The sequence below is a fragment of the Ictidomys tridecemlineatus genome, chromosome 4 (assembly GCF_052094955.1).
Source record: "Ictidomys tridecemlineatus isolate mIctTri1 chromosome 4, mIctTri1.hap1, whole genome shotgun sequence".
NCBI classification, from domain to species: Eukaryota; Metazoa; Chordata; class Mammalia; order Rodentia; family Sciuridae; genus Ictidomys; species Ictidomys tridecemlineatus.
In genome coordinates this window covers 29,363,766-29,389,013 of record NC_135480.1, presented here as the reverse complement: position 1 = coordinate 29,389,013, position 25,248 = coordinate 29,363,766, and the positions used below count along the sequence as shown (strand labels likewise).

Sequence of the window (25,248 nt, the reverse complement as noted above, 5' to 3'; positions counted from 1 at the left end):
TTGGAAACCTCATGCAGTTTACTGAATATTATACTGAAAGCGAGTAGCAAGCTGGTTGTATAGGTGCCCACACCATCAGAAAGTCAAAAAGTCATAAGTCAAACCATTGTGTTGGGGACAATCTGTTTACCCCAAAGCCCAGGTTTTAAAGGACAGAAGAGAACAGACTCTCTGTTCACCAAGCATTCCTTTCACACTTTTCCTCTTCCTGGACTTCTTCTTTTGGAAATGGCTGGAAGAGCTCCCATGGGCTCTTGTAGCTGTGATGGATTATCCTCCAGTCCAATCAGAAAGGAAGTCAGCCTGCCAGCCCCACCCCCACACACACCTCAGCGCCTTCAAGTTCACTCTCTACCACCTTCTCCTGCCCCTGGAACAAACATTACCCCATGCCAGGGTTGAACATTTCTAAAAGGTAAACTCCCACCCCTCTCTGCTACAAGAGGTCCCCCATCTTAGTTTTCTCATGAAGCTGCAGCCTACATCTGAGATCCACACCCTGTACCCCAGTGTTTCTTTGGCCAGGTGTGGAGGGACCAGAGACACGTCCATCTGAGTCTCCAAAGCCTCAACCTGCAGCTCAGGTCAAGAAACTGCTCCACTCTCTGGGCGTTTGTGCCATTGGTGCCCAAGGGTGGTGGACCCGCAGCCTGCCCTGAACAAGCTGGAGTAAAAGGTCACTTTTCCAATATATGGAAGAGCAAATAGCTAATTTAAAAACTCTCCTGATAGAAAAAGAAAATTCCCTAATTTCACAACAAGGAATGAACATGAACTTTGGCCTTCAGAAAATTACTAGGTGACTCAGCAGAAAGAGCCAGGACAAGCCAGGGGCCCACGCCCTTCTGCTTTTCTCTGGAGTGTTCACTGTATGGCCTTACCTTCAGCTCCTCCTTCACAGCTGCAAGACCTCCATTCTACCAGCCAAAGAGGATGCCAACCAAGGTCAACTGAAGGCTGTAGAGCTCATCTAGCTAGTAGGATTGAGCAGCTACACATGGCCCTGGATCTAGAGGAGGCAGAGGACTGAATCCCATTCCTGTTTCATGGCTGAGCCACTAGACATTCCATGGAAGCTGGAAGACGAGGAGAGGGCTGTGCACTATCAAGTCCAGGGTTCTCCCCGTGACCGATGGAGGATACAGATGACAATCATACTGTTTTTGAGAAAATTTTTTCTCTCCTTGGTACGTATGGAGGTCTTCTCCAATGGAAAGGGAGAGAGAGCTGCCTCGGCCAACTGTCCTCAGAGCCTGGGCACTCCCTGTGCTGAGTGACAGTCATGGGCTACAGTTACCCAAAAGATCCCAGAGATCAGGAGGAAGGGGGCTCTCACGGTGGTCGAGACAGCATTGTCCTGAGGGTGCCCCTGACCGTGCTGTCCACAGTGACGAGTTCTGACTTCAAGAACACCTCACGGTGAGCGACTATGGGCTATCCTGGTGCAGCGAGGGGCTCCAGGGGTCATGCCACTTCCCTGTGGGCAGCATGTGATTTGCCCAGCGAAGGACTGAAAGAGAAGTGCTTCCTCTGAGGAAGACAGCCTACGTAGAGCCAGGCACCTGCACCGAGTTTCCTCTCATGAGATCTCTTGTCAAACCCTGAGCGTAGCCATTTTATGGTTAATTTTCAATTTTAATTTTTTTTTTAGTCTTTGATCAAGTCCGAACAGTGACCTCTTCCTTTTATGTGCGAGGCTCTGGAGAACTCGAGGACAGGGCAGCAAAGGGACTTTTGCCTTTCCCCGCCTCTCCCCACCACCAAGAGCCACTAGACATGCCATGGAAGGAGCAGAGGGAGCAGCGGCAAGCCATGGTGAACCCCGAGGCTCCAGCCCAGCCAGAATCTGGGAAGGGGATGTCCAAGGTGAAGGCCAGGTCACAGGTCAAGTAGGTGATATGTCTTCTAAAGCACATGTCATGGGTAGAAAGAGGGAAAGCTTGGGATATGCCTGAGCCACCGTCTTGGGACTTCGGCTGGATGACCCTGGGGTCAACAAACTCGTGTCCTTCCACAGTCCTTATGTTGAAATCCTAACCCCCGAGGTGATGGTGTCGAGAGGTGGGTCTTTGAGAAATGATTCTTAATTCTTGAGGCTAGAGCCTTTGGGAGTGGGATCAATGTTCTCATCAAAGAGGACAAGACAGCTCTCTCTCCCTTTCCATTAGAGATGACACCCGCCTTCCCCAGACACTGAATCTGCCACTACTTGGATCATGAGCTTCCCAGCCTCCAGAACTGAGAAAAATAAGTTTCTATGATTATAAGCCACCCAGAGTATAGACCTCTGTTATAGGAGCATAAATGGCCTAAGGCAAGGTGAACCTCTTTTCTGTCTTTCTTCCAGTCTTTCAAACTCCCAGAGCATAATTGGAGATACAGTCGAAGGAATTCTGGTCCAGCGACCACTGACCAGAGCTAGAATTAAAACCCAGACTCTCTACTCATTTCAATCTTGGACCTCAGGAATAATGGGGGGGACTGGGCCAAATGTCCTGGAACATTCTGCATCCACGGTGACAAGCAGAAACACCATATTATCCCTAAAGCAATACTGCATGCCAATTTGGCATTCTTTTCCAACTTTCATCCCCTGATCACTCTTTTTTGAAGGGGGAAAAAAACAGAAAGATGGTCTGAGCTTGTTCAAGAAAACACAGCCCGAATTTGAAGCCCTACCCACATCGTAGAGTCCATTTAAAGATATTAAGCCTACAGCTGCACCACCCTGCCTTACCTTAAGGCTGCTCACACAGATATTTGGGGTCCCCAGTTAACCTGGAAATAGAAAGTATGCCACGGCCCGACTGGGTCAGAAAGATGATATGAGTTACTTAATCTTAGGAGTGCTAAATACAGGCAAAATCTTACCCTAAGCTGCAGAAGGCTTGGCCTCCTCTTTACATACCAACTGTCTGGCACTGTGGGACAGGAAGGGGGCGTTTCAGAGGAGCCCATAGCAGCCTCCTATTTGGGAAGGCACTGCATCACCTGCCCACAGCCAGGCCACCAGTCCATGCTGGGACATACTTCATTTGAGTTTATTTGCATCAGCCCACAAGTTACTTCCAGAATAAAAAATGTTTGCCTTGCAATCTGTTCCTATCCACACTTTTCTTTAGCATATCCTGAGTGCTCTTCTTCCTCCTCCCCTTGCCCCACCCCCATCTTGCCATCTGCCCAGTTTAGCTCTCCTTTCTCCCCAGGATAGTCAAGTGGGACTTTAAACAGAGACTTGGCTTCCTGTAATCACCTCCTAACTCATATAAGAAATTAAAGCAAGTACCTTTAATTACTTGTTCCAAACACCTTCCCTTTGAACTACACAGACAATTAAGCCAGACTGGATGATTTTCCCTGTTCAGTTTATCCAGAAGAGCCCTCAATTCTCCGTCTCCCTTCACGGTGCAGATGGCACCACCGGAGAGCTCAGATATACACTCTGGATGATCACCGCAGCAGGGAGTGAGGTGCCCTGGGACAGGGCAGGACTAGGTCTTGACACAGGATGGTTATGAACAAGAGAAGCAAACCCAGCAGACAAGAGACCTTTTCCAGTTGCATGTAGCCTGTTAGATAACCCATTCCTACTCCAAATAAAGAGGATGCTCAGTTCTTTCCATCTGTAGCAAAAAGATAGGGTCAAAAGGAAGGACCCAGCCCTGAATAAGTCAGGAGCTGCTCTGCTCTGGTTTGGGTGAGGTTTGTCCCCCAAAAGTTCCTATAGGGTTGGAATAGTGTCTCGGCGGTAGAGCACTTGCCTAGCATGTGTGAGGCACTGGGATCGATTCTCAGCACTGCATATAAATAAATAAAATACAGGCCCAGAGGTTTGGTTCTCAGTGTGGTGGTGTGGAGATGGTGGAAACTTCAAGAGGCAGGGCCTGAAGGTCATTAGGTCATGGCGGGGGGGGGGGCGGGTTCCACCCTCACCAATGGATTAATACTGGCTTCAGACTGGGGTTGGCCCTGGGGAGACAGGTCTCTCAAGAACAGATTGCTATAAAGCAAACCCACCCTCCATGCCTGGTCTCTGCAGCATGCCATCATTTCCCTTCCCAATTCAACATGGAGTAAGGCAGCCAATGGAGCACTTGCCAAAGCATTGGTGCTAGGCTCTTTGGAACCTCCAACTAACAGACTCATGAGCCAAACAAACTACTTTGTTAGTTACCCATCTTTGAGTATTTTATTAACAGCAACACAAAATGGACTCATACACTTCTTTTTTTTTTTTTCACAGCAAGGCACTCAATAGAAGAGAGCAAACCCTTAGAATACAGTGTCATCTCTACATAATTACAGATAAATACTTCAGAGAACGTCCCACAATTTGTATAAAATCCCCATTCAGAAGGATGTGACCATGAGTTTCAAGTGAAACTGATACGGGATGTCAGAGAGGATATGTAAAATATGAGGTCAGCATAGGAAAAAACCCAAACTTACCAAGTTTAGGGAAACACATTACTTAGCCTAAACCTGGCTCAGGTTTTTGCCACATGATGAAGAATTCAAAGTTAACCACACAGCCATTCCATTTTGCAATTCACTGCAGTGAGTGGACCCAAAAAGCAATTGCATTTGGGAACCTCCAGACCCTCAGGCTCTGCCTAATTGGGCAATATGTGTCAAAATGAGAAATGTGTGCAATGATTTCACTTCTAGCAATAAGCCCTAGGGAGAGACGGGCTACCATAGGTATATATACAAGATGTTTATAATAGAGAAAGATTAGAAACAAGCTAAATATCCAACAACAGGAAAACAAAATGAATAGCCTGTGTGGCCATTAAGCAAGCATATAGATTAATTTATTAACCTATGTTCACAACACATTCATGTCAAGTGAAAAAAATGAGGTTACAAGACATTTTGTAAGCTATACTCCTATTTTTATATAAAAAGTATCAACATTTAAATATGCATCACTATTGAAATATTCCAATATTAAAGACATTTATTTGCTGGTTAGCAAGAGAGTTAGTGTTAAGGCTTTTAAAATCTTGGTTATATCTACTTAATATATCTACCTTAAAACTGAATATGGATAAACTCTCCACCTTTATAAAATATTCCTTAATATGACGTATCCCTGGGATATATAGGTACAACCCTAAAAAAAATCAGAGTATCATAAAATTTAGCTGACAGATAACATTGAATATGAGAATAATAACAGCAAAAGCAGATGTCTTTCTACCTACTTGATTTCTCTGAAAAATAGTGGTCTAGAAATCTTTCGGTGCCTACCTGCTTGCTATGTTTTATGCTTTAAGAAAAGGCATGCATTCTTTTTCCAAAGACACACACGTTCCACTGACCCCATGCCCTGATCACTTGGTAACTGCAACACTCACGTTTCTCAGTTAAACTCAGTTATCTCACTGGAATTACTAAGCAAATATCCCTTGAGGTACATTAAGGTGTTGGAAATCTTGAACCTATTGAGATAGGTGGCGGTAACTTCACAGAAAGGAAGCCGTAGCCCTTCAGCGTTAAAAACAAGAGTCATTCAAGCCATCTCCTCCCAAGGCTTGGGTCCCTCTATGGTGCCCCTGCCTCATGGCCACCTGACCAAAGCCTGGATGTAACTCTTCTGTTCCTTGTCCCTCTGCCCAACCTCTCCCTATACAATCAGTTGCATTTTTAGTCTAGGAATGAATGAACGAGTGGGGCAGAGGGAACTCCTTGCTTGGGGAAGCCTGATATTACAGGCTTACAATATAATCAAGACTAAATATTTGGTTTTAGTCCCAAGTTCCTGGCACGAACGCAGCTCCTAAAGTCCTTGGAATCCCACGGTACTGATAAGAGTGTCACCAATTTGGATACTGATCGCTGGTTTGTATGCTAATGAGATGACCAGTGGTTGGAGGTCTGCAGAAAGTTTCAGAATGGGGGCTGGTCACCAGAAAAATCAAAGGCTGAAACTTTCAGCCCCACCCCAAATTCTCGAGGGAGGAGAGAAGGGCTAGATATGGGGTCAGTCAGTCACCAATGGCCAATGATTTAATCCGTCATGCCTGCGTGTTGAAACTCCAAAAATGATGGGGTTTGAGGGGTTTCTAAGTAAAACCTGCTCCCTTCCCCCATTCTTTGCTCTGTGCATCTCTCCTAGACTGTTCCTGAGTTTGTATCCCTTAGAATCAACTAACAAACACAGGTAAAGCATTTCAGTCCATTCTGTGAGCTGTTCTCCTGACTTATGGAACACGAAGAGAGGAGTCCTAGGAACCCCTGATTTAGAGCTTGACAGTCAGAAGAACCAGAGACATCCTGTGACTTTGGACTAGCATCTGAAGTGGGAACAGACTTGTGGGACTGAGCCCTGAATTTGTGAGAGCAGATGCTAATTCCAGGTGTCTAATGCCTGAAGGAAATTTGAGATGTAGGACACCTTTCTGGTGTGTGTGTGTGGGGGGGGGAAATCCCATGCATTTGAAGTCAGAAGTATGGCAATTCAAAAACAGTTGAATGGTTAAAAGCACATAAGAGAAGAATCTTGGAACAGCCCTTCACTAATGCAAAGACATCACTCATATGACCAAAGGCAGCTAGGAGCTCCTTTCTAATCTTATCGTCTGCGGCTCTATGAGAGAAACTGAGCAAACATACCTTTCGGTAGGCACCAAGCAACCTAATTTGCACAGTCATGAGGCTCATGAAAAACCAACCCCAGTTCAGCCAACTAAAAGGAACACAGCAGTGCAATTCCAAGAATGACAGTCACCACCACAGGGAACCTTCCCCATCCAGAAACTATGCTGAGAGCTTCACCCCTGTCCTGCTTAATTCCTTCCAAAATCCTGTCAGGTAGATGATAGTGTTCATATTTAACAAGGAAACTGAGTCTCAGGGAGGCCATTTCTCTGAAGTCATACAGCTAGTGAATGACAGAACCGGAAGTGAGTCTTTGGGTCTTCTGAGTATACAACACATCCTTTTAACATCTGTGCAACACTGGCTCTCAGAAGCTGTTTTGTGCTAAGCAGCTCACGACTGGAACCTTCTAGTGCACATATTCTCAAGGTCATCTCATCTTTACCAAGTTCATAGTCACCATTCAGACTATTTCATTCATGTGTGGCTTTGCAATAGAACCAGCCACATAATTTTTGTGGTCATGTGCAAAATGAAAACTCAAAGCCTCTTGGTACGAAAAATTCCAACATGACAACAGCCAAACACTAAACCACAGACTGCCCAAGTCACATGTCCATGAAGACATCACTGTGTTCCACGTGTTCCTCTGTTTATGCCCAAATAATCTAAGACTGCCTTGAAGGAGAAACCAGAAACTCTTCTGGTAAAGAACTCATCCAGTGAGCTCTTGAACAAATAATAGCTTGGGATCCAGTGACGCCGAGAGCCTCCAAGGTTAATTTTAAAATGCCTCTTGGTGAAGCACCGAAACCACAGTTGGACAGAATCACGATTTCTCTGCTCCCTGAAAACGCACATGCCATAGCAGGTTAGCTCAAGGCGAAGAGAAAAGACCTCCTTAGACAAACATATGGACACATAACTCAACCCCGAAATCCTGAGGAACAGTGTCCCTTAACAAAAACGTGGCATTTTCCTGCCTATTTTCATTTTGTTGCCGATTGGATTGAAACACAAGCTGGACTTCTAGGGCGGCTGGTTGGTCATTTTGAAAAGAAGATCTGTTTTCCTGCTTCCATTCTTGTGTGTTTATTCTGGGGCTCTTCCAACCCTTTCATAATATTCTCTTTAATCCCTCAAGTACCTTTCCCTCCTACTTTTAAAGGCCACCCCCCCACACACACACCTAACCCATGGTTGTCCCTTCACCTTAAAAAGTTTGTCAATAATTCAGATGAAACCACTTTGGACCTACCTGAGCTCCAGAACCAGCAGATCTTGCTCCAACCCTGCTGCTGACTCCCAGGGAAAGGCCAGGAGGAAGAGGAGGACAAGGCTGAGGAAGAGGTTCCAGGGATAAGGTGGTAACTGCTGTCTACGCACGTCCAGCCTCACTTGGCCCAGGTGTCCCAGAGTGGCCTTGGCCTCCAGAGAGCTCTGGGCCTCTGGTTGATTTAACAACTCCAGGTCACTTGGTATGTAAATAATCAAAGTGGTAGGGCTTCCCTTCTTAAAATTCCAGGCAACAGCTGGTGCTGGTCTGGGAAAGAACGATTCACCCACTGGCTCTTGCTTCAGAGCTGCACGAAAAAAAAAAAAATCCCCATTGCCCAGCTGCTGGTAGACTGTGGCTCCACTGCGCCCCCTGCTGGAGAAATTGGTTAGGCCTTCCCCATTGCTGAACAATCACATAGGCATTGTGTTGAGATATGGAGCCCGTGGAGAAGCCCACCGAGAGTCTTCAGAGGAAGGGAGAAAGCAAAGGAAGTACCAACAACATCATGTAAGCCATCACTCTTGAAGGACATCACTGCCAATGGCATTGATAACGGAGTAGACAAGACAATGCAGAATCTCGGCTTTGAGTCTACTTTTTCCTTCAAATTTAGCAGTGTGAGTGCCTGGATTCTCAATCCAAGAGGACTGGTTATAAGCTCAGGAAGGGGGTGCCATACACTGGCCTTTCTTCCCTGCGTAGCACCCACACAGTAAGGGCCACAGAGTCCAAAAGGAGAATATCTGACATTGTTTTATTCTCTCATCCCAACAGGACCCAACAAGTACGCCCCCACCCCAGTCATGTCCAGTCACCAGAAAACTATGGGGGGCAGGGGGAGGGGCTTCCCTTCTTCAAAAAATAGAAGTATCTATCATTTTTATTTTGGTTACCAGAAAACACACATACCAACTTCCAGACATTACTCCTAGACCTATAGAAAGCCACAGTTAAGGGGACTCTATTGGGAATGATTCAATGCACTAAAAATCCTCTTTAATCGTTAAAAGCAAAGATTTAAAAACAATGTTGTCAGCTCCTGGCAACTTTTCTTTTTCTAAATCAGTTTTCATAAGTAGTTAAACTGTCAAGTCCTGGGTTTTATTCACTGATGCAATGTGAAAATCATCTTTGACTTAGATTGCTTCTTTTGTAATTGAATGTCAAATCCATTCCAGCATCTCCTCGCTTATTTATTTATTTTTTTTTAACAAAGAACAAGGAAAAAAATAGAGAGAGGAGATTCTGGGAGGAGGCAAGTGGTCTTGGGAAAGCTGGGGGAGCTCAGAGATGCACATCTGATTGATTGTGCTTCTTTGCATTTTAAAAGAACCACAGGTATAGGAGTCGGATATCTTTCTCAGGCAGCAGGACAGAGACATGATGGATTATGACAACTGCATGTTTGGCTTCACAAGAGGAGTTGTCACCCAACTGATTGCTCTTATAACTTCCTTGAATCCTGTTAACACTTAGCAATCAAAAAGCTGGTTACTAGGGCTGAGATTGTAGCACAGTGGTAGAGCGCTTGCTTGCCTAGCACATGTGAGGCACTGGGTTCAATCCTCAGTACCACATAAAAATAAATAAATAAACAAAGGTATTGTGTCCATCTACAACCAAAAAAAAAAAAAGATTTTTTTTTAACAAAAAGCTGGATACTGACTATGGGCAGAAATGTTCCATTGGCCACCAGAACCTTATAAAGATGACCATGTCCCCAAAAGCATCCGAATATGTTTTCTCAATTTCGGCCATACTGCCTGCTTAAACCTGTTCCCTCTGTCCTCTCTGTGCCCTTCTTTGTCTCTTCCCAAAGTAGACAATCCAATGACACTCACATTCATTGTAACAATGATAATAAGTTGAGGCACAAATAAATTACTGTAGTTCTGATTCTCAGAGAGATACCAGAACAGGGCACAGACACAATAACACTTAGCACACTCTATTCTAATGAAGTACTGAAAGAGAGGACTGAACAAAGCGTAATGAGGACAGACTCCCTGGAAGAGGTCCAGCTCAAATGTCACCTCTTTTGAGACTCCATCCCTCCTTCCCTAGGCTGATGGGCTGAGAATTCAATTGGCAAGTGTTTACTGAGTATAGCCTGGTGATGGGAGGCAGGGGTTTCTACCATGGTGAACTGGCCCTCGGAGTGCTCAGATTCCAGCGAGGGAAGAGATGAATAAAAGGATCAACAAGGAAAATATGTAAAAGCTGTCATTGGTGCAAATGAGGGGAATGAGGTAGGATTCAGAAAGGGAGACCTATTTAGATGGAGTGGGGAGAGACGGCCTCTCTGAGAAGTGACATGTAAGCTGAGAAGGGAAGGACGCTATGACAGGAGGACACTAGCCACCTGAAGAATGGTGAGAGATGGAAAACAGGAAAGATTCAGGAGAGACAACAGCCCTGAGCTGGGCGAGGCCACCACATTTGAAGAACTGAAAGGTAAGAAGCTATGTGCCTTCCATTAGCCCAGTTGCCTGGGCTAACGTGGTGGCTGTGGCAATAGAAAGGGCCAGACATGAGGAATCCTATGGAGAGGACTAAAAAGACTTGTAGGTGGGGCAAATGAAAGGGCAAAAAGCCAGGGCCAATATTTATATTTCTGACTTTGAATATCTAGATAGATGGCAGCACCACTTACTAAGACAGGGAAAACTTAGGAGGAAGTAAGGATGACTTGCTCTATAGAGAGATCCAATGATGAAGTATTGCTAAGTGGTCATGGATTAGTCAATTTTAAGGTCACCACTGGAACAAAGGGAGACATTGATTAGGCCATAGGATTTATTGATCTTGAGGTATAAAAAGAGATCTGAGCTAGAGATGCACGTTTGAGAGTTCTCAGGACACATGTGGGGTGTAAATGCCCAGGAAGGGATCCAAAGAGAAAGTAGAGGCCAAAAGGAGATTGAGAGAAAGACAGTCCAGGGAAGTTTCACAAGCTACAGAGTAATACAAAAGGGTTAAAGGGAGAGAGGGAAGAATTTCAGCCAGGGAGACACAGGAAGCCGGTGGAAGGTGAATCTTAAAGAAAATAGCAGCCACCATGGAACTATACCCAACTCTAGCTTGCCAACTAATGAGGCTAGAGATGTAAGAAGAGTGGACTGCCCCGTCTGTCACTCTGTGGATCAGCAGCATTGATGGTGTGGATCTGGCAACTGGGCAGGTGACCTTTCCCTTCCTCTGCATTCTGAGATGTCTTTCCCAACACTGTGGGATCAAAGAGGAAGACTGCAAGATGCTTTGAACAAATGTTGCCCGCCCCACTCTGCCCTCCCCTTCAGGAACCACCAAAGCAAGCAATGAGTTACCTCTGGTTCCAATTATTTCCTTCATCGGCATCTTCCACAGAGCATTCAAGACCTCAGTTTTATTAATCCAGCCTTCCCCTCAGCATATGAATGTGCTTAGATCATACACACACACACACACCCTAAAACTAAGAAAAATAAGCCAAAATGTAATCCTGGTGTCCCCTGAATCTAATTTCCTATCCCTATCCTGCCCTTGACTACTTGAATCCTAGGAAATGTACAGGAAAGACAACAGTCCTGAGCTGGGCAAGATTACCACACTTGAAGAACTGTACATGTACATGCATATGTACAAATATGACATAATGCATCCCACTATTATGTACAATTATAATGCACCAATAAAATAAAATTTTTTAAAAAAATTATTTTCATTTTCTCTCCACCCACTCCTGAATCTATACCAACATGGTGACAGAAGCCATCGTTTTGCTGACCCTGCTCTGAGAAAGGCCAATGATGGCCTTAGAATTGATGAATCCAATGATCACTTTGCAACAGGGACATTTTTTACTCTCTTTATCATGAGGCACCGGCAGCCACTCCAGGACACCTGCTCTGTTCTGACTCTCCTCCTTATGTCTCCATAGGCTACACATCCTGACTCACTCCCTCTGCTCATCTTCATGGCCACAGAGCTCCCCTGGAGCCTTCCCTCAGCCCAGTTCTTTCTTCCAGCCTTCATGATTTGTCTGAGTGAGCTCATTTACTTCTACAATTATAACTGCCATTCTACAAACACTCCAGCCTCTCACATGAACATCTCCACCTCCTATCCCACATACACAAAAATCCCAACCCAGCCTACTGGACCAAATCCATTATCTCTTTCTTCTTCAAAGATGCCATTTTGCTCCTGAATTATTTTTCTGCACAAAAAACACCTCACCCTCTATTTACTTGAGCCAGCAACCTGTGAGATGGTTCTACTCCTTTCCTTCTGCTCACCCCACATGCTCTTGGGCCCTGAGTCCTTCTAATACCCCTGATATCTGGTAATGCATGTTGGTCACTGTGGTCTAGTTCATACCACTAACTTGCAGTTAAGTTATTGCTGCTATCTTTGGAACATCTACACCCCACCCCCTCTCCATCCATATTCTACCCAACATCATTATAATAATGAAGACTCGGTGATAACTTAAATCAAGGACTAATTAAGTCAATCACGAACTCTTTGAATCAATTATAATATATCCATACATATATGTTTTAGGGGTTACAAGTTCTACATATAAAATATATATGTTTAAATATTTATGCACATATTTATGCCACATGCTTATATACATAAAAGTATTAAGTGAAAGGCAAATTGTTAGGGTAGTCTATTGGAAGATACAAATTGCATATTGAGATTACAGTGTTTACATGTGCATAGAAAAATGTTTCAAAGTGCAGACAAAACAAGAACAGGATTTCCGAAGAGGTTCTAGGGGAGACTGTGTGTGTGTATGGTACCTGTGGTACTGGCGATGGAACTCAGACACATTCTACCACTGATCTACACTTCCAGCCCATTTTTTTTATTTTTTATTTTGAGACAGGGTCTTGCTTAGTTGCCAGAGTTGACCTTGAACTGGCAATCCTCCCACCTCCATTTCCACAGTCACTGGAATCACAAGTGTGCACTGTTGTGTATGGCAGGAGACAGTCTTTTACTTCTTTGTGCCATTCCCTAATGTAATAGGTTTATATTTTTATTTTAAACAATGCTATGTTTTGTGTTATGGAAAGAGTCACTGGTCTAAAAGACACAAGGTTAAAACTTTTGTTAACAATTTTTTTTTACAGTGAATAACAAATCCTTTAGAGTTTTTTTTAGTTGGCTGACAGTTATATTCTACGTGCAAAATGTATTTTCTAAATACAATTGAAAATAATCAGTAATATTGTTATACAAATGCTGGAAATAAGCACAATATTCATCTGCCAAAACAATAACATAGTTCAATTATTAAAACTGGTAAAGAAAGAAAAGGAAAGAAATTTTAATGAAACTTTGGTTCGCTTGCTTTATCTTCTATTTCTCTACCTGAGCCTCTTGAATTATATTGTGCTAATAAAAACACAAACAATGGTAATTAGTGACCTGGTCTCAGAAAGCAGACTAAAGTGACAAGAGAAAATGAGGTGAAAGAAGGTGCAGAAGTATGATCCACAAGGCCTTGGATTAGGTACAAAAGTGTTCTTTCATCTCTGAACATACCTTAATATTTATCAATGAAATAGAGCAGAGAAATGTCAACATGTGAGAGCGCTGTTGGCCAGAGGCTGACAGAATGCCTGACTTCTCGAATCACAGAACAATACAATGGATATTCCAGAAAGGGCCATCGAGTCATTGCCCACTTTCCTCCCAGGTAAGGATTCCATGGGAAATAATACTGGAATATAAATACAGCTGGAATATAAAAACAGGTGCTTTGGACACCGGAAATATCAATAATAGCTATGGTCTGATTCCCTCGTATTTATCTCCTGGACTTTCTGACCCCTCCCATTAATTTCACTACACCAGATAGAAATCAGGAGTTGACTTTACTCATTAAGGTTAAAACCATCCTCAGAAAGGCTAAAGCAGAAAGAAGGGCTTCTGTCACCTGTCCTTATTGGCTCTGTGAGTCACAACTAAACTGGAGGAAGATGGTGATCCCTAATTCTTCCCATTCTTGCCCACAAGGATTCACTTCCCTTTCCATTTTTTTTTTTCATACAAAACCCTTATTTTAAGTATAGCCTTATTTATTATTCATGTATAATAGATAGTTCTGTGTATTTTTGATATACAACACAATGTTTCAATATATATATATACAGTGTGGAATAGCCAGATCAAGATAATTAATATATCTATTACCTTGAATACTGTGTGTGTGTGTGTGTGGGTAAACAACACTTAAAATGTACTCTCTAGCATGTTCAAGTATATAACATGTTATTATTAACTATAATCCCTGGTTGTACTATAGACCTCTGTAATATCCTCTTCCATCTAACTGAAACTTTGTATCCTCTAAATCAGAAGGTATAGCACTTTGTTACAGATGGTAACTTTGTGGCGGCCTCCTGTTCAGATGGAAGGCAACTGTGTTCCTTATTTTGTTGTCTTGCAAACATTGAATTTGGAGTCTGTGGTGGATGGTGTGGTAGGCTGCCTAGAACCCCAGAACTCCACACTTATGACAGAAAGAATCACTGGCTTCATGGCTGGGAGTGTTAGTAAGTGACAGCTCTTAAGAACACTCCTCTCCAAATCCTTGCCCTATACTCACTTGGGCCATGGCCCCTGCCTGAGCAGAGCTGCATCCAGTGGCTGGTAAACACAAGGGTAGAAAGGCCACACACCTTTCCTCTACCAGGCACCATCTGAAGAATCATCCTTGCTCCAGGTCTTACTGTGGGTGGGTTGTGACCTTTGCTGTGACTGTTCACCACTGCTTCCTTCCTTCCTTCCCAGCACTTTATGCCGAGTGCATAAACTGTCAAGACACTTCATACACACAAGTCTCCATTTCAGAATCAAGTTTCCTGGGACCAACCAGCCATAATGCCGCAAGCCCAGTGTATTAATGTCTACAAAAAAGGATCCAAATCTGAGTGTTCTCAGAGGGATAGACTCCTACAAACGATTCGCTCTTCCTTTGAAATGTTAGCAATTAATCATGATCTAAAACTCAATGATTCTTTCAGTGCTATAATTCCATAATGATTTTACAAATGTGTGCTGATTGATGACTCTGAATTCCAGAAAGACACTGGGGAAACAGATTCCGGCTATGATTGCATTACTCTCTAATCCATTCTTAGAAATTAGACCAATATTTATTTTTGGCACTTTTTCTAGACCATATGGGTTGCATATAAGTATAAAAAAAATAACAGCTAAACCAATCCCCTGGGGACCATCAGTCCCTTTGGGGTGTGAAGATGAGTGCTGTCAGTCAATGCCCGTCCATTTCACAGGTATGTCCAGCTGTGCAAGTTCATGTTAAGTTCCATCTACTCTCTCAATGAAGCTGGCTGTCAGATCCCAACTGTCCTTTTAAGTCAAGACCAAGGTGAAAACAAAAAACCAGGTTGGTCTGTAACAGTGGGTTTTCCCTGACACTAACAGAGAAAAATGTGTCTCTTGTTTTATCTGTCCTCTTTTTCCTTGTTCTCCTTCATGCACAGCTGACCCTTCCATCTGAAGTTCTCTGATTTGAAGTCAACAAACTGAGCGATGACAATCCCTCTCAGTTGCCTAAATTTATTCCACCTTTTTTTTAAATTTTTTTTTTGGTGGTATTTTCTTTTCAATGGCCCATCTCTGTTCAAAGATTAACTTCCTTCTGTAGCCATTGCTTTCCATCTTATATGTCACCTCTTCAATTCCTCATACCCTTTTCTCACCAAGGACAGGCTACCTTGCCTTCTCTGATCAAAATGATTGGAGGCAATCACTGGAGCAAAGACAACAAAAATAAAAGAAAGGTCTGTGAGAGTTTCAGGAAATGAGGATAAATTGCAAAATGACCACAATATGAATGAAGGATCATAGGCACAGAAAAGTAAAGAACCCAGTGATGGCACAAAATCAAAACATAGACTCTTAAGTTTCAGTCTCCCCATCTATAAAATGAGCATATTATCCCCTAGGAGTTTTCCAAGAATTGAGTGATGTCACATATGTATTGTCACATATCCTTGGCATAAGTTCAAATAAATGGTCCTATTTATATCTGTGCATGGTGATAGGAATGAACACTGTTGATGTACTGCAATTATCTTACTATTTCCAAATTACATATTTGGTGAAAAAACAAAAAAAAATTATTTAAAAAAAATGTTGTGGAAACTGGGATTTCCTAAAAATGTCCAAAGAGAGTCAGACCGCCAGTGCCCACCTTTACTGCCCCCTGTTGGGTGGTCAGCAAACTGTGCTACTCTTCAATAGACAAATATGGCCTCTGAAAGATTTCTTCCTCCATTCAAAAGGTATCCTTAGGTCATCACTGTTTGCATCTGTTACAAAACAAACAATATCAGCCCAACTCCCAGAAGGACAGGGTCAGTAGCTGTTTCAGAAGGATGGGTAAGTTAAATCACAACCCTAAAGAACTCCACTTGAAGATTGTAAAAGCATAAGTTCCAGGGGTGGCTGTACTCCCAGCCACACTTGCCACCAAGAACACATACCCACAAGTCAATATTCCAAAGACTGGCCCATGAGGTCAGGCCCTGGCCTGTTTAAAAACACCACATCAAGATGAGACAATGCTATTAGCTTCCTGACAATCAATAATTATGAAAGAACTCTCTATTAAGAACAACCCACAGCAAAGATAAAGGAAACAACAAGAAGTGATTACAAGGATACAAAGAAACAGTTGCAATGAATTACCTTTCATTACATAGAAATGGGGTTTTGAATAAGTCTTCAATTTAAAACCACCAGGCAGTGGCATACCCTAAGCATGGAATCCAAGCTCTCAGAACATCTGCCTTGGAGAAATAGTGGGTTAAATAAATAACACAACTGGAATGGTCCCAATGACAGTGCTCAACCTGGAAAGTGTGTGCCCTGCCTCCGGACACAGCCACTCCTTAGCCTCAGCTACATGCTGCCCCGATGGAACTAAAAGGCACAGCCAGTGGTTAGAAGCATAACCCCAGCAGTCAGCATCCAGAGTTAAAGGCCAGACTTTGCTACTCACTGGCTGTGAAATCTTGGGTAAGCTACTTAATCAGTCTGTGCCTTAGTTTCTATTCCTGTAAATGGGACTAATAATAGCACTTGCTGTTTCGCACTGTTGCTGGGACTAAATAAATTAATGCATGCAGTGTACTTTTAAAGATCCTGGGCTGTGTAATTACTCAATAAATGGTACTAAGACAAAAAGGCAGGTTCTTGGTCATCAATTGTCCCAATTTTTAAGAAAATCTAGAATCAGAATTTCTTTTTAGGTGAAATATTTTTAAGTTAGTAAATAATTTGAACATCTTCAAAATCTTCTGAAAGCCAAAAAAAAAAATTAAATTCGATTTAATTTAAATTAAAAAAAAAAAGAATGTTCCTGTGGGCCACATAAAGTCCACAGGAGCTCAACACCAATGTTGTTCACAGAGCAAAGCTTGAGGTGACAGACAGGTCTCAGCCCCTCCCCTTCCGACTTTGTGGCCAGCAATGGGATCCCAAGAGCACAGTGGCTGAGAATTAGGAGTAGCAGGAGCACCTGATGGAAATGCCAAATTGCAAACAGCCAGTGACAGATGGCCCTCCTGGCCAAATGTAACAGAAGAGAGCACTCTCCACAATTTAAATGAAGTCCGTAATATACAGTGGAGTATGGGGACAACGTCTCCATCTCTGTCCCCATGGACTTCATTCAAGGTCTTTAACATTTGCCATCATCCATCCTAGACAGGAACCATATTGACACAGATCAAGTCTATCTGCCAACATGGCATTTATTTCCTTCCTTCCATTTTCGAAGGACAGTTCTTGCTCAACAAGTCTATAATCCACAGCAGCTGGCAAGGTTACCGAGACACCAGACAGTGGATCAGCAGGCAGCAGTCACAGCTGCCCATCCAAGTGAGACATTAAGTAAATAAATGAAAGAAAAAATGAGTAAATATCAACATTGTTGAAAAACACCTTGAAAACGCACCCCCACACACACACATACAGAGAAAGCATTAAGAAAACGAGTTCTTCTCTTTAAAAGACTAAATGTCTACCCTTCCGTTCTCCATTAATACTGTTGATCCATTGTCTTTTCTGCCATTACTTAAAAGTCAAACAGACAGGTTTATAATGCAATGCCAGTTCTTTTCTATTCTACTAGTGAATATGCAGCCATCTGCCTCCAATCAATGATGGGGCACATGGAGATGGAGCAATGAGATATTTTTAAATTATGAATTAATTAATATTTTTAAATTAATTAATTCAACCCAAGGACTTGGCGTTTGGAGTATTGCAGGGTGAGGGGCAGACAGAAGGAGGGGAGAGCAAGCTTACAATCCTGGTAAATAAAGAGATTTGCCATAATCTGGATTCTAAAACCCTTTCTATGAAGCATCCTGTCTGCCCCCAACAAGCTGTTAAGGGCATGAAAGCAAAAAATTGCAAGGAAGATGATGTCTGGCTTTTGTTAATTATTTTTCCAGACTGTGAGGACAAGTTCTTAAAATGCAAACAAAACTAAAATTTTACCTTGAGAATGATGTCTACGATTGCTAGAGGATTTTAAATTATTAGTGCTTTATTAGATTAAAATAATTATAGCAGGTGACTGAAATAAAGAGGAGATTTGGTTCATTCTGAGAGGCAAGCCAGTCCATTGGGGAAGAAAATTCGATATGGAGAACAATTTAGTTTTCCTGTAAAAGGAGGCAAACAGACATGTGGGCATTGTGTGGGTACAGCCATGAGGGAAATGTCAGAAGGGAATTTTCATTGAAATCAACCTGTGTTGAGCTTCAGACTGTGAAAGAGATTTGCAATTCTGGAACTGTAGGATTTATGGCATACTGACCCAGAAATCTCACACTTAGCTGTTAAATGTTGCTTATTTTTGCAGCCAAAGTGTCATCTCTGGAGGACTTCTCCTTGTCTTACACATCCCTCAAAGCTAAAGCCAAAAGGAAGACATCTATTTGTGTTGCATAAAAGAGGAAAAGAAGCAACCATTGATATGAATGTGCAGACATGTGTTTGGGTTTTTAATAACCTGGTGTTTACACTTTGCAAGTTTCATTTGGATTTAGAAATTATTTCTTGAGAATTAAGCTTTCCATTGCTCACAAGAGACTGTCTTGGTAAACATGAAATGGCTCTCTTATAGCTCTACTAATATCTGTTTTACCCAAGGAGACCAATTTCTATATTTCTAAAATGAGAAATGAAATCCCAGTGCAGCCTGAGGCATACAATATGGAAACCCCTCTAGAACTGAAGCCCCATGTCCTCTACTCACCCCAGAAATAAGCCCACTCCATGGGCTCTTCCCCCAGCTGACCTCAACTTCATTCCCCAGGGAAAAAGGGAGAAAGCAACTGTTACATTTTGTTTTCTTTTGCTTCAAATAATAAATTCAGGGGTCTCCTCCACCAGGGTCTTTGCTATCAGCAGTTTTCTGTTTCACTTGCTCTCTGAGTCAAACTGAAACCCAAGCCCTCGAGACTGTCTTTCGCCCTGACCCCTTGGCTCCTGGGAGCTGATCAGAAGACAGATCGAGTTGAGTCTCTGATATATGTAGTGACCTAGCTGTCCCCCACTCCGAAGAATGTATTTCTAAAATGCCTCTCTCTTCAGCATCTGAACACTCCACTGTGACCCAGGCAATAAAGGACTTGAGCCTGTCTGCCACCAACTACTTGTAATCTCTTTGCAATTTGGGTCAGGGACCTAAAAGCCATCTCAATAATTCTAACCATGACAGGGGACTCAGGGAGAAAAAAAAACAAAAACAAAAAAAAACGTTAAACTATCAAATTAGACCATGCTATGTATGAAAACACTTCTTAGTGCCATCAAAGAGTCCAAAGAGTCACTGTTAGTTTTTATAGACACTAGATGCTAAAAATAAATAAATAAATAAATAAATCTCAACTCCAAATAATCAGAAAACTTGAATAATCAGACAGTGGTGAGGATGTTCCCCAAAAGACAAGTGCAAGTTGTAAAAAGAATATTCTAAAAGACAACTCACAGGACATACATGCCAAAGATTTGATAGAAAGCCAATAATTAGCACAGCCATGCCTACATCCTCCTTAAGGAAAACATTTGAAAATAATATTCCAGAGGATAACTCCAAAGCTCTGCCACATCCTAGAATCTTCCTGGAAAGATGGCATTATGTTCCATATAGTTTTATTCTATTTTCTTTGGACTACCTACTTCATAGAGTTATTAGAAGAATCAAACCTGATGATGTACATGAATGATCTTTGAAAGTGGAGTGATAAATATTAGATGTCACTGGTTCTAATAAGTCTTTAAAATTTAGTAATCAACATATGTTGTTGATGGCAACCACATCAACGCCTAAGCGTTAACCAGAAACGTCAGCTTACCATATTGCCCCATTCCCCAGACATTCCGGGTTAGAGTTGAACTGAAAATACATACATTGAAAGCGTATAATTATATCGCTATTTTCGCATCCTTCTCAGCAATGTGTGTTTCAAGGAAATAGCTTTAATAATGTTAGAGGGCAAAATCCAACAAAGAAGACCAGCCCAGGGATTCTTTCTGAATTTTCCTTTACAAATGCATTAACCAAATGTATCAGGAGGAGGAAAGAATTGCATCACTCCTCATGAACAATTTAGTACTGAAAGTTCTCTGCTGGAACCAACCTTCTATAAGCCAGCTCTCAGTCTGTTTATGTCTGTGTCCCCCTCCCCCACTCCCAGAGATCCCAGGGTATATGTTCTAACATGAAGGACTCAGGAAATGCTCCTAGAATAAAGCAGAAGGACTTTGAGAATGTCTCCTGCCCATCAGTTACTGCTCTTAAATAACAATGGATCATAGATCTTTCTACATTTGTTTCCTAGCCTTTCCGATTTTTTTTTTTTCAATTCTTTCATTTCTCACATACAAGTACCTTTAGCCAATCTTTTCTTAAATACACACAACACATAAAGATAACATTTGTTGTATATCATTTTTTAAGGCTAAAAATCTCTTCTGCTCTATATTTAATTAAACAATCATTTGGCAGCTCTCATTTAAGACATAGGTGAGATAATCACCCTTAGTTTGGGGAGTTTTGATGTTATCTTGACCTCTATCTCTTCTATCTGGCCATCAAAACTAGAAGAGAGCAGGATTCAGAAGACTACCATCACCCACCTACTACCAATATCATCCCAGGTATTTTCCAACCTGACCTTTAGAAGCAGGGGTAAGTCTAGAGGGCCCCTGGAGGCAGCCAGAAATGCCTTCACAGCTTTTCTAATATGAAAACCTTTTAAATTAAACATGGGGAGGCACTGATGTTGAATGATACAGGCTCTTAATATTTAATTCTAGAAATATATTTTAGCACAAGATCCACCCTTCTTGTACACAGGTGTCTTTCCAAGCTTCTTTTTAGCAAAATAATAATGATGATGATGATGACAACGATAATAATAATGAGAAGGAGGAGGAGAGGAGGAGAAGGAGGAGGAGAAGGAGAAGAAGTCATCCATGCTGTTAAACCTTTAGATAAAAAAGAAACAGAAAAAATGTCATGCCATGCAAGATGCCAGACCCCTTTGGAAGAACTCCAAAGGACAGAAAAAGGGTGAATTCCTTCCCCTGGACACCGACTGACAGTTTTAGAAATATTTTCTCTTCATTGGAGTCTAGAGATCTGTCTTTGGACACCAGCTTTTCACTTCTGCTTAGAGATCCATTGCCCAAAATGAGATTGCCAAGTTGGTTAGATTTATTACAGAAACTCTGAAAAGGACCAGCACCAAAGTCTTTTCCACTTGGGTCCAAAGGAGCCCCTGATATTTTCTTTTTACAAAATATGGAATCAGTGATCTCTTGCAAGTGGCTGGTACCATTTTTTTTTTTTAATTAATCCAAGGGCTGAGTTCCCCAACTAGTCTTTTTATTCCCACTTGGACTCCAGCAAACCTCAAAAGTTTCCTGGGAGATAAAGATTCAAGACCCTTCCTTTGACGTGTAGTTAACAGGCCCTTCTGTCCCTTGCAGCCCCATCTCTCTCACAGGAAAGACAACTGCCCTTATTTATCACTGGAAGCTTCCTCCAGGCACATGTAGCCTCAGGAGACAAGGGAGACTCCAGGGCTGCAGGCAGAATAGAAAAACCAACATTGATTCGGAGAGAGTCTGGGGACTCCTGCTCTGCCCCAAACCACAGGTTTTCCCGCCTTCCCCGGGAATCACCCAAATCTTTCCACTCTTCCTTAGAGCTGGCCAGGGAGATTCCGGTATCCAGAGACAAGGAGTGATCCGAGGGGTCCCAGCACCTCCGCCGAGACTGCAAATCTGGAGTTCAAGGCCGCGCGCGCTGATCCTCGCTCCGCCCTGGTCCCAGTCCAGGCTCATTCATTCCGGCTGGTCCCCACCTTCCAGCCCCCGTCGCGCTCCCCAGTGGCTTTCGTCCGCTGCCTGTCCAGCCAGTGTCTGCTCACACCGCGGCCGACCACTCATTGTTTTTAAATCTCAAAAGTAACCCCAAGAGATTTTTTTCTTCTTACTTTTTCACACCTCCATCATATCTTATCCCTTTTAATTAAAACAACCCTCTGTCCCCGGCTTCCTCAAAGCGCTAAGCAGCAAGCTCCACGAAAGAAAATCAACCCCCTCCCCATCATCCCACCTACAGCCAAGCCACGGCTCAGCCACCATCTCAGAGGCCCAGCGCTGATATCTCTCTGTCCCCAACCCTGATAGGGGGGCATCACCCCGCGAGCGGCTCCCACTTCCCTTCCAGGATAGAGAAAGGCCCTCTCACCCTTCAGTGGATGCCATGGTCTGGGGAACGCCCCCTCCTCTTCAGCACAGTCCGGCAGCAGCTAGCGAGGGAGCGAGCGGGCGCTGGGGTGAGCGCGTGTGTGCGGGGGAGCGGTATTTAAGGGGGAGCCTCTCTCCGCCCTTCCACCCCCCTCCTGGGTAAGCCCTTTAGCGCCTCAACGCGCGCCGGAGGTTCCTGCGGGCGCTAATCCACGTCCTAGCTCTCCACTGCGCGCGTCCCGCGCTCCCCGCCGCAGGTTACAGTAGCGCTTGGCTGGGCGCTGGGGGGTTTGGAGGGTTCCGAGAATGGTTTCCCAAAGACAGCGCTGTCCCGGGGGCTACAGGAGCGCGCGCAACAACGCTGCGCCCCCGCCGCCGCCGCTACCACCTGTGCTTTGCTGCGGGGCAGGCTGGCTTGCCGAGTGGCGGGCACCGAGAGTGGTGGCAGGGAGGAGGACAGTGAATGTCTGTGCGGGGGAGTGTGTGCGTGCGTGCGCGCGTGTGCTGGTGTGTGCGCGCCGGGGGAGGTGGTGGAGGCCTCTGCGCCCTGGCTCGGCGCCTGCCGGGGAGGGATTGCAAGGTTTAGCCCCGCCGGAGCTGAGGATTTACAGGCGATCCCTCTCTATTTTCGTCGAGAGCTGACATCACCGCGCCGCAGCCTCGAGCGACTCCTTTAACCGCCACCCCCAGCCCCCATCTCGAGACGCGGTCCCTCCTCTGCCACCCCGCCCCTTAGCCTCTCGCCATAAATTAGCCAAATAAGAAAAGAAGCCCGCCGGTCATCCGGAAGGCTTGGGCAGCCCGTGGCAGGAGCCCAGAATCTAAGGAGTAGCTATTGTTTCCCCTCAAGTCCTCGTGGCCCCAAGTCACCCCAAGCTGGGCGAAGCGCAGGCGGCAGCACAGAGACCCGGGATGCCCCTCCGTCCCCAATCTCTGGAGCAGCCTCGACGCTCACCCTCACTCCTTGATACATTTCTTTCCAGCTCACGCTCAACCCCAAATCACCCGCCACCGGCGAGCACACCCCACCTCATGCTCCCACGTCTGCGGAAAGGAGCCTCACACAACTCCAACTGCCCAAACACGCACGCTGCGCGACCGAAACACTGCCCCGCTTCGCGCCTTCCCCGGCTGGGGCCCGCATAAATCTCTGGGCTTTAATTATTCATCAAGATTAATATTAATGCAGCTCCCCGGGGGCGAAGGGCGGGGTGAAGGGAAAGCTGTAGGGTTTTTGTTGTTGTTTGTTTGTTTGTTTTAACCGAAAGAGGTCGGCCTCGGGGGCGCAGGCTAGAAAGGCGCGGAGAGATTGTCGTGGCTAGTTGCTGGGGACGTGCCTCCACCCCCTCGACTCTGCACTCAGTCGGCTTCTGAGCCCGGGGGAGGTTCGCAGAGACAGATGGGCTCGCTCAAGGGAGGGTCCAAGCCTCCTGGCCAGCTTTGCATAATAATGAGGAGACCCGCGCAGCTTTTATTATCTCTGGGACGGGGACACAGCACAGGTCTACAGCTCTGCCACCTGCGGACCCCGTGACCGGCGGGAAGGCAAAGGCTCAATTTCCTCAGCTGGACAATGGGATTCAAAATAACCCCTTTTGCAGGGCCGCGGTGAGAATTAAACAGACTGTGAAAAAGAGATTTGCAACGTGTAAACGCGTTGCAAGATGTGAGCGGCGTAAGCCTGTCGCTTGGGACCTCAAAACTCTACCGCCCTGGTGGCAGTCCTCTGCACCCGTCGCTTTTAATCTTCTTGCCGGGAGGAGGCACTCCTGGGTGCCCCATTGTGCTGAACCGATTATAAAATGGACTGCCGAGGACCACGTGGAAACTTGCAGAGCGGGCCCTGGGAGATGGAGTTTGGGAAGACAGGGTCCCCGCACTACGGTTTGGTGGTTAACTGTCAGGCGCTGGTATCTGAGAGCTTGAGTTCTTCACCATCTCCCAGTAATCTTCATCTTCCCCCAGTAATCTGGGAAAAATTCCTTGATCTCACTTCTGCCTTTCTGCAAAATAGGAAGATCATCCCCAGCCTAGCAGTGAGCAGGAGAACTAACTAAATGAAATGTAGGCGACAGGAAAATCTCTTTAAACTAGAACCTGGCGCCCAGTAAAACGTCAAAAAAAAAAAATGATCAGTGAACTCTAAGGGTCCTTGGAGAATCATTTTCTTGGGCAAAACATCCAAGGATGAATAGGCAAGTGGGGGGAGAAGCTTTACAGAAGTTAAAAATAAATATATCTCTCCATGTACCTCTTTTCTTCATCTCCCTTCCCATAATCTGGGTCCAAAAACCTTCCTCCATCTTTCCTCCCCTCGGGTCTCTTTTCTTTCTGTCTCGGACTTTTCAGAATTCTTCAAACTCTGCTTTGTCTTTCAAGGGGGGAAAAGAGTGCTTTAACCACGTCTTTATCCTTTATCCTTGAGCATTTTATTTTTGGTACTTTTCTCTCCCAAAGAATTTAGGTATTGTTTAGTCAATGATGTTTCTTAAAAATAATTTGTAAATGAAAAGGGCTTCTTGCACCTTGGTTATTATGCTTGACAGTTGCCTTCCCATAAATCC

General features: G+C 44.1%; 1 protein-coding gene and 1 long non-coding RNA gene across 4 annotated transcripts in view; both read right to left on the bottom strand.

The window, feature by feature from the left end:
* Nucleotides 1-23,796, bottom strand: part of Slc1a2 (solute carrier family 1 member 2) — a 147,774-nt gene extending 123,978 nt beyond the window's left edge. The window contains exon 1 of one of the 3 annotated variants that reach the window (XM_040284508.2): nucleotides 23,714-23,796. In XM_040284508.2, coding sequence (XP_040140442.2) covers nucleotides 23,714-23,718 — 5 coding nt within the window. In that variant the 5' untranslated portion in view covers nucleotides 23,719-23,796. Of the gene's footprint in view, nucleotides 1-7,861; nucleotides 7,980-22,685; nucleotides 23,340-23,713 lie in introns of those variants that run through there. The other 2 variants (XM_005327403.5, XM_021727803.3) reach the window with 2 other exon arrangements.
* LOC144377058 (uncharacterized) lies at nucleotides 12,717-22,108 on the bottom strand. The gene is made up of 2 exons (XR_013437626.1): nucleotides 21,842-22,108; nucleotides 12,717-21,415 (listed from the first exon to the last, which is right to left on the bottom strand). It is a non-coding gene; the product is annotated as an uncharacterized LOC144377058 (long non-coding RNA).
* Nucleotides 23,797-25,248: the final 1,452 nt, after the last annotated feature.